General features: G+C 40.5%; 1 protein-coding gene across 2 annotated transcripts in view; it reads left to right on the forward strand.

Annotated features, from left to right (window-relative positions):
• PLCB1 (phospholipase C, beta 1 (phosphoinositide-specific)) overlaps positions 1–12,473 on the forward strand; it is a 920,819-nt gene that overhangs the window by 779,570 nt on the left and 128,776 nt on the right. For both annotated transcript variants that reach the window (XM_006894240.1, XM_006894239.1), the window contains exons 25-27: positions 486–539; positions 3,757–3,976; positions 8,602–8,776. In XM_006894240.1, coding sequence (XP_006894302.1) covers positions 486–539; positions 3,757–3,976; positions 8,602–8,776 — 449 coding nt within the window. The remainder of the gene's footprint in view (positions 1–485; positions 540–3,756; positions 3,977–8,601; positions 8,777–12,473) is intronic.

Raw genomic sequence — 12,473 nt, forward strand, 5'->3', positions numbered from 1 at the left:
GGGGGTGGGGTGGGGGGAGAGACTGGTTAATCATATGGTCACATAATTTGGTGGTTGGAGGGAGGGGGATGTAAAGGAAATGGGGAAGATCTGGTATGAAAAATAATGAATACAAACTTTGTAAATAAACCAGTATTAAAAAATAAAAAAAATCAAAACTAAGGGACTACTTGCCATACCTAATTTTTGCCAGAAGATGGCAATAAGTATTGTCTAGATTGAATTTGTTACATCTGTCTGGAGTTTTGATTCAAAATTGAAGTCTTATGTTTTTATTCTCTCTACAAACAGAGCATGGAATGTCACATTTAATTTAGTATCAAAGTTGCAAAAATGAAAATGCTTTTTATAATATTTTTCCAAATCTTTCTCTCCCTGAGTGTTGATTTGTCCATGGAGAGACTTTGACTCAACTCTTGTTTTACTGGAGGCTTAATTTTAAAAAGAAGTTAAAGAACAAGATTTGACCTTTATTCTCCTTGCAGGTTCTGTAAAGGCACCTGCCAAAGCAGAAGATCTCATTCAGAGTGTGCTGACAGGTAAGGACCCCCGCTTCCCCCAGGGGCTTGAGCAGCTGGAAACAACACAGTCTGGTGTGGGGAGGGGAGGGGAAGGGAGAGGAGAGGAGAGGAGAGGAGAGGAGAGGAGAGGAGAGGAGAGGGGATCCTGCTCAACTCTGAAAACTAATGTCATTATTGTCTTCTCTAACAAAAGCTGCAGAGGTATAGTCCTAGCACAGGCTGACAAACATGATGCCCTGACAGACAAGTAACCTTACTTGGACTGGAGGCTTCCTGACTCAGAGATTAAACACTTGACTATTATAACCAAAGGTGACCGTCCAAACGCAAAAATGGCCCATGGGAGAAAAGTATGGCTGTCAACGTCTGTATGATTCACTACACCACGTGGAACTGGCTCATCCTGACCCTCATGGGGTTTCTGAGGCTGTTAATCACGTGGGAGGAAATGGCCCATCTTTACACCTCCCCTCCCCCCGCCCCCGGAAGCCACTGGTGGATTCAAACCACCACTCTCATCTGGCTACCAGAGCTCAGTGGGTCAGTTCTACTGTGTCCTACCTGTAGTTTCTATGTTTGAAGCTGACTTAACAGTAGTGATTTGGGGGCCCTTAGTTGATAGATAAGAAATAGTAGGAAAAAAATATAATTTCACAAGATATTTGTCTTAGAAACAAAGATTTTATACTGGAAATATGACCCAGTGCTGGGGATGGCTGTCTCCCCGAAGTGGAGACAATAAACTATTTTACATATGCAGATTGTGATCCATTTGTAACAATAAGAGACCTAGGGTTTGAGAGCTATGATTACATTTGGAAATATTTTATATTTGGCTAATTATATAAACTAGGAGGACTGAAATTGGTCCAGACTTTCTTTGATAAAATTAACAGTGTCTGTTAAGAGTCTAGTGAACTAGTGAATACAGAGTTACATTGCCAACCCAAAGACAAGAGGTTCAAATCCACCAGTTGCTCCTCAGGAGAAAGATGGGCGACCTCCTTCTGTGTGATTTACAGCGTCTAAAAACTCCCTGCAGGGTCAGTCATGACTTTCATTCCTGCTTTACAAAGAGTGAATCAGTGATTATAATCTTTAAAATATTTATAATACTTGACAAAATATACTGCAGAAATGTATGCACATTTACCAAAAGTAGCAATGTTGTTACGAGGCAAAAAAAGTTAGTTATATATCTATTAAGTGGGGTGCATAAATACGTTATGGTAGTTTCCCCACAACCCCTCCCTCTGCCTCTCCCTCTTTCCCTCTCTCATTACCTTCAAGCCAGAACCCATTCATAACCAGCCCGCCAGTGGGTTTTCTGAACCTGTAAATCTCACAGGAAGAGATTGTGCATCTTCCTCTTAAAGATCCTCTGATGGATTAAAAATTGGTCTTAAAGCATTAGGACTAAACAAACTATAATCACACAAGAAAATGGACATATTGACTAAAAGTATGTAACCAGATAAGACATGTTAGAAACGGTTGTTTCTGAGTGATTTTTTCATGAACTATACTTTTTTCTTCACATGAAAGGACATGAGGTTTATACTCACAACATATTCTAAGAATGTCTTTTCATCTACAGAATTTTAAGCCAAGGTTAGAACATCTTGTATCTATTGATAAATTCTCTGCAGTTAATATGCTGCAAATCACCTTTTAAGAAGTGAGTTTGGATATATTACCAAACCTCGAGAGATTCCTTAGAATTATAAATTCATAGGATAAATTATTATGCAACTTAGTGAGTCAATTTGGGCCTAAGGGAAACCATAAAATCAATGTAACTAATTCTCTTTCCAGCCTTTTTCTCAAAAGGAATCAAATGTCAGGAGAGTAGACACTGAAGTTTTAGGAAAAGAAGGAGGTAAAAGGGAACATATTTTGATTTTAAAAATTAGCACTTGGGAGCATCAATTTTTTAAAATATTTTAATGGTTTTCATATAATAATTCCTTTATCCATATGCAACAAATAATTGTGAGAGCTTATAGACATGGAAAGGGCTGAAAAGGCTGTTTGTTTCATTCATATACACTGTGTTTTATACAATCTTTCACTTATACTGTGTTTCATACAATCATTCATAAGCATTCTATTTTACGTCTTTTAATTGATTTGCTTACAAAGTTTATATACATTGTGTTTCACACTGCTCTTCATTCACATTTGTTTCGTGTAGTCATTCTCGTGATTTATAAAAGCAGTCACCTTTGGACTTTGCCCATCATTGCCCTGTCTTTTCTCCGAGAACACAAATTATTATTGTGACTTCAATGTTTATCCACTAGTTAGCTTCCATTCAGTCTATTGCTCATGGGATGTATTACTTCTGTACCTCCTACAAGTTCTAAGTATTTCTGGTAATAGGATTTTTTTGTTCTTCAAAGCAAAAACAGTTTGAATCATAAGTGGAGACATGTGACTTAATCTAGGTCCAGGTGGAAGAGAATTCCTTGAAGCCAAGACGCCATCAATTGTGAGGCCCTTGTATTGATGAGAAGGGAAACACATATCCTGACACTGTATTGACTCCCAGAAGCAGCTTGATTTCAGAAACATTAACATTTGGGAAGAGTACATATTCTACGATTGATAAATGATATCAATACAAAAATACAATGTTTTAAGATCAGGCTCTGTGATTTGAAATATTTCCCTGGGGATTAGTGGGCAAGGCTCTGCATTAGCAACCCAAAGGCAGATGGCCCGAATCCCCCAGCTGTTCCATGGGAGAAACATGGGCAGGCCCCTGCTATGCATTTGACAGCCTCTGAAAACCCACTGGAGGGTCAGCTGTGGGTTGGTTTTGACTTGATGAAAATGGGTTGAGTTTATTGAGAGGGACTCTCAGGAGGGGAATGAAAGAAGCAGACTGTTCAGCCTGATCCCTCTCAATAAATCACTTGTAAATAAGTCTCCACCTTGTGCTTGACTTCTCATAAATCATAGCTTTTAGGGGGGGGAAACAATTAATATATACTTAAATATAAATCACAAATGAAAAAATTCTGGCTTCGAGAAGTTATGCAACTTGGTTGTCAAGTTAGCACGTGGGAAGATCCCCCTGGAACCCAGGTACACTAGAAATCAGTGCTGTGTCCCTCAGCTCCAGGTGACCCGCCTTCTCAGCTAAACGCCCTCAGGCGGGTCCCTGCTCTTCTGTGTGTTTGTCCTGCCAGCCCTTTCCGTGTCTATGAGCTCTCATAATTGTTTGTTGCAGAAATGGAAGCCCAGACGATTGACGAGCTAAAACAGCAAAAATCATTTGTGAAACTCCAGAAGAAGCACTACAAGGAAATGAAAGACCTGGTGAAGAGACATCATAAGAAGACCACCGACTTGATCAAAGAGCACACCACCAAATACAATGAAATCCAGAACGACTACCTGCGCAGGAGGGCGGCCTTGGAGAAGTCGGCCAAAAAGGACAGCAAGAAAAAGTAAGCCCAACGCCTGTTGTCCTTGTTTGCTTTGTAGGGTGAAAGAAGAGCGTCATTTGCGTGGGGTTTTGATGTTTCAGACGGTACAGCTGGACTTGGCCAAGCACAGTGGGAATTGTGAGGAAGACATGGGTCAGACAGTGGTTTGTTCTGTTTGTGTATAGGTTGCTGTGAAAGAGAGAGAAAGACCCTCAACGAGATGGACTGACACAGTGGCTGTAGCAATGCGCTCAACAACAGCAGAGATGACAAGGGTCGCACAGGTGAGGACAGGGTTCAGATCCACCATTCACAGGGTCACTATGACTTGTAATTGCCACAACTAACAACAACAACAAAAACAAATGAGTAGATGCCAAATCTGGCACCTAACAGCAACAACAGCATACTACCACAGGCAGGAAAGCCATTCGGCTCCCTCCATTTTCAGCAGTTAGGACTGCTCCAGATTATTGAGGAGCAATGATGTCACTTTGAAGACTAAGGTGCATCTGACTCGGGCCATAGTATTTTTCATCACTTGCTGTGCATCTGAGAACTGGATGGTGAATAAGGAAGAATTGATGTCTTTGAGCTGTGGTGTTGAAGAAAAGCACTGAACATCCCATGGACTGTGAAAAGAATAAACAGATATGCTTTGGAGAGGTGCCTCTGGAGTGTGCTCTTTGGAGGCAAGAATAATGAGGCTTCACCTCTCATACTTTGGGCATGTTGCTAGGAGCTATTCCTTGAAGAGGGTTAGCAAAGGAAAAGACCTTTGACCAGGTGGGTTGACAGGGTAACTACCACAGTAGGCTCTTGTGTGTCAGAAGTGTGAGGACGGCACAGGGTAGAAGAGGGTTCAGATCTTTTGTTCATAGGGTTGCTATGTGTCATGCTTGACTCGATGTTATCTAACAACATAGAACCTGGTAGATAAGGTACCTTGTCTTGTGACAAAGAGAAATACCAGCTCCCTTTTATCTCTCCAAGATAGACTTATTCATTTGTTTGGTGGTCCATGGTATTTAGGGCTGTTGTACATAGGGTCACTATGAGTTGCAGGTGACTTGATGGGACATAACAACAACAACAACATGGTATGTTCACGATTCTTCTCCAGCACCACGATTGGAAAGCATTGATTCTTCTTAAAGAATTAGATTATTAAATGAATTTCACCTACTCTCATTCACTTCTTCAAGGTGGCTATTAAACATTTTAGGGAGTTCTGGTGGCCTGGTGGGGGAAGGTGCAGGGAGGAAAGTGTGCAACAATGAATGAATGGAAATCTGAAAAAAAAGAAAATTAAATTAAAAAAAAAAGAGAAGCTGTGCTGCAATTCTGAAGGCAGGCAGTTCAAATCCACCAGCTGCTCCACAGGAGAAAGATGGGCAGTCTCCTTGCATGAGATTAACTGCCTCTGAAAACCTGCCAGAGGGTCAGCTGAGGGTCAGTTCTGACTTGGCAGCACACAACAACTCCAGTTCATTTCTTCAAGGTGGCTCTTAATCATTTTAAATTGCATATATAGTTCACATTAAGTTTCTATTGGCCAGCACTAGCCATTTAATATCATTTCTGTCCTGAACACTGAATTTGGCTATTAGCTTCTGAGAAAAGGAAATGTGGGCTTCATCATTCTCCTTATCTGATTAAAAGAAATTTGCTTACCGTTCCAAGAGAGACAAACATTTTCCCAATATTAAATTACAAAGGAATTTATATCTCCTGGATCTTATACAAGCAGCATTAGTCAACAGAGAAGATAGCCTTGTTTTTCCAGAACATGCAGAAACATTCTTCACTATGTTATTTTTTTTATATTGTTCCTCAAATATAAAAATGTCCCTAAGCTCCTAGTATTTGAAAATAGAACAAGAAAAGTTTTTCTTCATAAGGACATCTGTCCATCCTCCCTCCTTTGATACACAATGAAAATTAATGCAATAAGCAAACAATTGCCATTCAGCTTCAACTCCTAATAATTCCATGTGTGTCAGATAGAACTGTGCTGCGTAGGGTTTTAAGTGGTTGATTTTACAAAAGGCCTTTGCTGGACTCAAGGAAGTACCTTTGGTTAGAGTCAAGCCTTTAACGTTTCGGCTAGCAGTCCAATATGCTAATTATTTGCATCACTAAGGTACAAAGAGATTTACAATAAACCCTCTCCTGTCAGGTCAATTCAAATTCATGACAACCTTCCATCTAGTGTCTGAGACTCATTGAGAGGAGATTGCATTGTCTTCGTCCCTGAAAGTGGCTAAAGGGTTTAAACGGACAATCTTTTTGGTTACCAGCCCAACATTTTACCTACTAAGATACTGTTGTCAAGGGTGCAGACCCTAGCCAACAACTTCTCCCTTAGCTATCTGTCTTTGGGCAAGTCTCACTTCTTCCCCTGCATGTTGTGTTCTTGGGAAGTTGTTCCTCTGAGTCCCTGTTTCCTGGAGATGATAGTATCTATATATTATTGTGAAAGTTTACATCAAGTACGGAAAGCCTGGCACAGACTGACAAGCCTGTGAATGAGAGCTCTCCATTGCTGTGGAAGTCATACACTTCTATTCTGGCTACACTGCTCTGTTGTTATTTGTCATCAAGTCAACTCTGACTTACAGCAAACCTGTGAGCGTCAGCTCAGAACCTTGACCTATCCTGTGCCATTGTCATGACCTCCATGATACTCCAGCCCATTGTTGCGACACTGTGTCAGTTCATCTTTTTGAGAGTTATCCTCTCTTTCACTGACTGTCCACCTCCCCAAGCATTATGTCCTTTTCCAAGGGTTGTCATCTCTTGATGATTTGCCAAAGTGTGTGAGATGGAAGTTTCACCATCATTGCCTTTAAAGACCATTCTGATTGCATTTCCCCAAGATAAATTGATTTGGTTTTTCTTTTTTTAGTGGTCCATAGGTTATTCAGTACTCTGTCATCTCTGATTCAAAGACATTAATTCTTCAATCATCTCAACAACTCTTTACCGTTGAGTTGAATCTGACTCTCCCATGTTTTCAGAAGCAGCAAATCACATGAGAGTTGATTACCCATCTTTCTGTTGCCTAGATGATAAATATCCATTTGTTCCCACCACGATGGCCACTTTGACACTACAGTGTAATTCTGATTTATCAGGATCCACATTTATCAGAGTCTTGTATAGTACTCATTCTCATTTGGCACTGCTCATGAAAATAGCAACTCCTCCGATAATTCTGTATCCTCTGGTGTCCTAGTGGCAAGAAGCTATAGTGTAATCCTGAAGGTTCACTGTTCAAGGCCACAGCTGCTCCATGAGAGAAGGACGGACAGTCTCCTCCCATGCGATTAACTGCTTCTTAAAACTCACCTGACGTTCAGCTACGGGTCGGTTCTGACTCTACAGTACACACAACAAACAACAATATACTCAGATGCCAGGTGTAGGCTCCTAGCCAATAGATTCTGCTTCTCAAGAATATCCTTCAATAGCGCAAATGTATTGCTAAAATACACTTCCCTGGGAACTGTACCAACCACAAATGGTACTTCTACAAAAGAGAAAGGAGGATACACTTGTTCTCTCTGGAAGGTAACTTTTTTTTTTTTTTTGCATTGTTCACAGTCATAGAGTCACACAGATAGATGTTTGGTAATTTAAGATTAATGTCACTGGTGCCAAACATAACACATTATGCCACCAGAGCTTTATTTTTTTTCTTTTAATTGCACCAGTGATGTTAAATGGATACAAGAAGATCGTTGGAATTGATATTAAAAATATATGATATTTAGCCTTTCCACGAAGATGGCACTGAAAGCGAAGAAGGAAGCCCCTGCCCCTCCCCACACTAAAGCCAAAGCAAAGGCATTAAAGGCCAAGAAGGCCGTCCTGAAGGGCATTCACAGCTAAAATAAAAAGAAGATCCGCACGTCACCCACCTTCCAGCGACCTAAGACTCTGAGACTCCAAAGGCAGCTCAAAAACCCCTGGAAGAGCGCCCCCAGGAGAAACAAGCTTGACCACTATGCCATCATCAAATTTCCCCTGACCACCGAGTCAGCCATGAAGAAGACAGAAGATAACAACACCCTCGTGTTCATTGTGGATGTCAAGGCCAACAAGCACCAAATTAAACAAGTTATAAAGAAGCTCTATGATGTGGCCAAGGTCAACACTTTGATCAGGCCTGATGGAGAGAAGAAGGCCTGTGTTCGACTTGCTCCTGACTGTGATGCTTTGGATGTTGCCAAGAAAATTGGGATCATCTAAACTGAGTCCAGCTAACTAATTTGAAATATAAATTTTTCTCACACACACACACACACACACACAAAATATGATATTTAATATTGTTGTCATTGTGTACCATCGAGTTGGAACCAACCCACAGCTAAAAAGTTGCTATTTTCATGTGCTATTTTCAAATGAGAACGAATACGATACAAGCTTATTCTTGGAGCCACACAGTTTTCACACTCCCTCTATCTGGAGACCCTGTGTGGTTTGAAGCAGTTCTTGAGACTACACCCTTTATCCTAAGTGGCTAATTGAACTCTTTCCAAACCAATGGGGTGCTGCCTCTCAGAAGAACTCCAGTGACTGGCATCCCTGTGGCTTGCCCCTGCCCACAAGCTCTGTCATCAGTCTCTGTTTCTTTGCAGATCGGAGCCCAGCAGTCCTGATTCATCAACCATTGAGCAAGATCTTGCTGCCCTGGATGCAGAAATGACCCAAAAGTTAATAGACTTAAAGGACAAGCAACAGCAGCAGCTGTTGAATCTTCGGCAAGAACAGTATTACAGTGAGAAGTACCAAAAGCGAGAACATATTAAACTGGTAAGTACTGACAGCTCCAGGGTTGGTTCGACCGAGATATGTAAACTGCACTGTCACTCCCCATGCCACAAATCTTGCTCGGTTCCAGATCATATGGAATCTGTTCAAAAAAGCCAAACCAGACCCAATGCCCTAAGGTCAATTCCAACTCACAATGACAAACCATTGAGTTTTCAAGACTGTGAATCTTTACAAGGCCAGTGGTCATCTTTTGCCCTCAGAGCACCTGGCTCGTTTAAACTACTGACCTTTTAGTTAGCAGTCTGATATTTTAATGTACTCGCCACCAGAACTCTTAGTCCTTATGTCCATTTTAATCACAGAATAACATGTGATAAGCTCTGGTGGCTTAGTGGTCAGGAATTGCATGCCCAACTAAAAGGTATGTGGTTCAAATCCACCAGCTGCTCCACAGGAGAAAGATGGACATTTAACTCCTGTGTGATTTACTGCCTCTGAAAACTCACTGGAGGGTCAACTATGGGTCAGTTCCAACTCAATGGTATACAGCAACAATGTGTGATGTAGTGATAAATTGCTTGAGGGTAATATTTCCTAGACTGTATGAATGTTGTTGTTGTTAAGTGCCATTCAATTGAGTACAACTCATAGCGACCCCATGAACAAAAGATTTGAACCCTGTTCTATAACTATCATTGTTTCTCTAGTGTTCATTGGGTTTTCAAAAGCCTGCTATGTAAGAAGTGGATGCCAATCCTGCTTCCAAGTCTGTCTTAATCTGGGATCTTTACCAATTCCTATCCACCATGAGTAACCCGTGTGACATTTGCCACACCACTGGCATGTCTTTCAGTATGACAAGAGCCCCAACTTATCTCAGTACAATAAACTGACAGATAAGTGCTGTACCACTCGGAATGTTCTCCCCAAACACAATTAACACCACTTCCTGATTGATTTAAACAAGAGGCTTCCAGCCCACAACTGATTGTCACCTAAATCCAGATGACTAATCAGTTTATACTAGATTGTTAATGAAATAAAAAACAGCCAAGCAGTTTGCACCTGACTTTGAATTAAATCAAAACAACCTACGTCCAGAATCCAACTGCTTCATACAGAAGCCTCCAAACTGGAAACTTAGTCAGGGCCCACCCATCTTTTAAATAAAAAGTCCACCCACCAGCTCCTGATCGATTTTAAAAAATAATTTATTTTATAAAATCTTTAAAAAAAATCTTTCCACACTGAATTAGAACAGTATTAGTTACAGAGTCGTGAATAATGGGGTAAAAGCCTTGTTTGGTTTCTCTCCCCCTCTTTTTAAAAATTTTTGTCTCATTCTCCCCCAAATCCATTGATAACACAATTATGAATTACCACCATACTGTAGCTAAAGCCTCAGAAAATTTGAAATAGCAGCCAATTATAAAAACAAAACAGGAGCAACCCAAACAAAAGCAACAGCATAAGCTTGTGGTGTCTGCAGATCAAACTGTGATTCAAAGCACTGTTGTAAATAAGCAATAATGGCAGCTCTGACTGGAGCACATTAGACATTTCAAAAAGTAAATTAGCATCCGGTTTTACTGTTGTAAACCCACCCACTGCCATTGAGTGGTCCCCACTCATAGCAGCCAGTCCTCGACTAGGTTTCTTTGTGGGAGCAGATTGTCCATCTTTCTCCCAAGTCATGGCCGATGGGTTCCGCCTTCCAACCTTTTCATTAACAGCCCAATGAGTTACAAGCTATGCTACCAGAGCTCCTATTTTAGCCTTATGTATATGTTATATTGATACATGTAAGCTGAACTTATGAAAAACACATTTTAGTTTGCTACACTAACTACAGGAATATTTTTATTAAAAATAATAAATTTCTAGTGAAACACTGCACAAAAAACATTATGCACAATCATTTTTGTGTTACTCCCAGTAGTGTCACAGCCCCTAACTTCATCTTTCTAGTGACACCACTGCTGATAAGTCCACAAAATTTACTTTATGTTTGCCAAGTCCAGAGTTCTCTTTTCTATAAAAAACATTTGCTACTTTTTACTAGCTTAAGTGAAGACAGGAAGGTTCTGGCTGGTATCAGCTTGGGACTCAGTATAGGACCATAGTGTCCACTACACTAATATTTTATTACAAGCCGCAACTCTTTCAGTATCTTTCCTAAGCTTCGCCCTATTCTCCAGTGACCCTGTGAGTCATTGCTTTCATTTCATTGCTTTTTGAGTTATAATATATTTTAGGGATCTTTGCAGTCTCACAGGAAGAAATATTTATGTCATTTTTTAATTATTAATGATATGCTACAAATACGTACACATCTTTTTTTTCCTTTTTATTTATCTTTTAATCACCAGACTTTGCAAGAACTAAAGAAAGAAAAAACAAAACAAAACCCGCCCCTAAGTCTACTCCCTGTGTTTAGTAAAGTTCTTCTCTAAATAGTCAATATGTACTGTTACCTGTCCAATTCCCGAGACATCCTATGAAAGGTCACTTCAACATTTCTATTAATGACCAATGTGTTCTAATTAATTATGACTTTCTCTCCAATATTTGATGCCTTGACCCATAGTCAACCACTACTTATTGCCACTGACACAATTCCTTCTCATAGCAATCCCACAGGACAGAGTAGAACTGTTCTGTAGGTTTTCCAAGGCTGTAATCCTTAAGGAAACAAGCTGTTACAGTTCTCTTCCATAGAGCAACCTGGTGAGTTTTAAACACTGACCTTTCCGTCAGCCCCCGCGTTCATAACCACTGTGCCACCAGAGTTTGTTATCTGCTCATCCTTTGCTATGTGTGAACACACTCGTCTGACTTCTGTCACCAGCTGTATGTTCTTGCTAAAAGCTCACTCTGCCTACTCTGGACAGCCTAGAAGCTCCTAGGAATGCCCACAGTTAGAGAGATAAACCTTGGATGTGCTGCGTAGCTCATCTTCCGCATCGCTCTGGGATAACTCTGAACTGCATTTTAAACACTGATTCTAGTGCCCACAGGAGGCTGTTTCCTTTATTGGTTTTTATCTCTTCCATTTCTCACTTCTCCACTCCCACAGCGGAATGTCCTGATCTCCTCCCAAGTGGTCTACTTGTACTCAGATCATTGCTTATGGGGAAGCCGTTTGCAATGGTTTAGAGCAAAATAGTAAAACTGGACAAAGCATAGAGAAATATAAGTCAAAAGATAATGTAATTTCAACCTATGCTTTGAAGTGATCATTATGTAAATTGGCAGTGATGATGTTTACATATTTTATTGCCCAGAATAACTCATTATTGTTAACTTGAAACCGACTAATAGCCGGCCTTCCAGCAAGTTTTCAGAGGCTGTATATCACATGAGAGAAGATAGTTCATCCTTTTTCTCTAGAGCCACTGGTGGAACCAAACCACTAGAAGGACGTTGCTTTTGGGGTAGCAGCACAGCTCCCACAGCCTAGACCATAAGAACTTCACAACATGCTAATATACAATGATTTCTTTTTCATGTAGAATATATTCTATCCCTTTCTTAATCTATCCCCATAGTTTCCCCTAGATCCTTCTAGTAGACCTCATCTTTATCGTTGGCATATTTAAGATCCTCTCTCTTAATCTTCCTTCTTCCTAGAAGAAGGATTGGCCATCCACTTCTGAAATAGCAGGCCTCTGAAAACCCTATGTACAACAGAACACATTTAGATAACAGAGATGGCAAAGGAGGTTGAGTTTTCAAG

This window comes from Elephantulus edwardii, unplaced genomic scaffold (genome assembly GCF_000299155.1).
Source record: "Elephantulus edwardii isolate Elephantulus edwardi_28Jun2011 unplaced genomic scaffold, EleEdw1.0 scaffold00138, whole genome shotgun sequence".
Taxonomy (NCBI): Eukaryota; Metazoa; Chordata; class Mammalia; order Macroscelidea; family Macroscelididae; genus Elephantulus; species Elephantulus edwardii.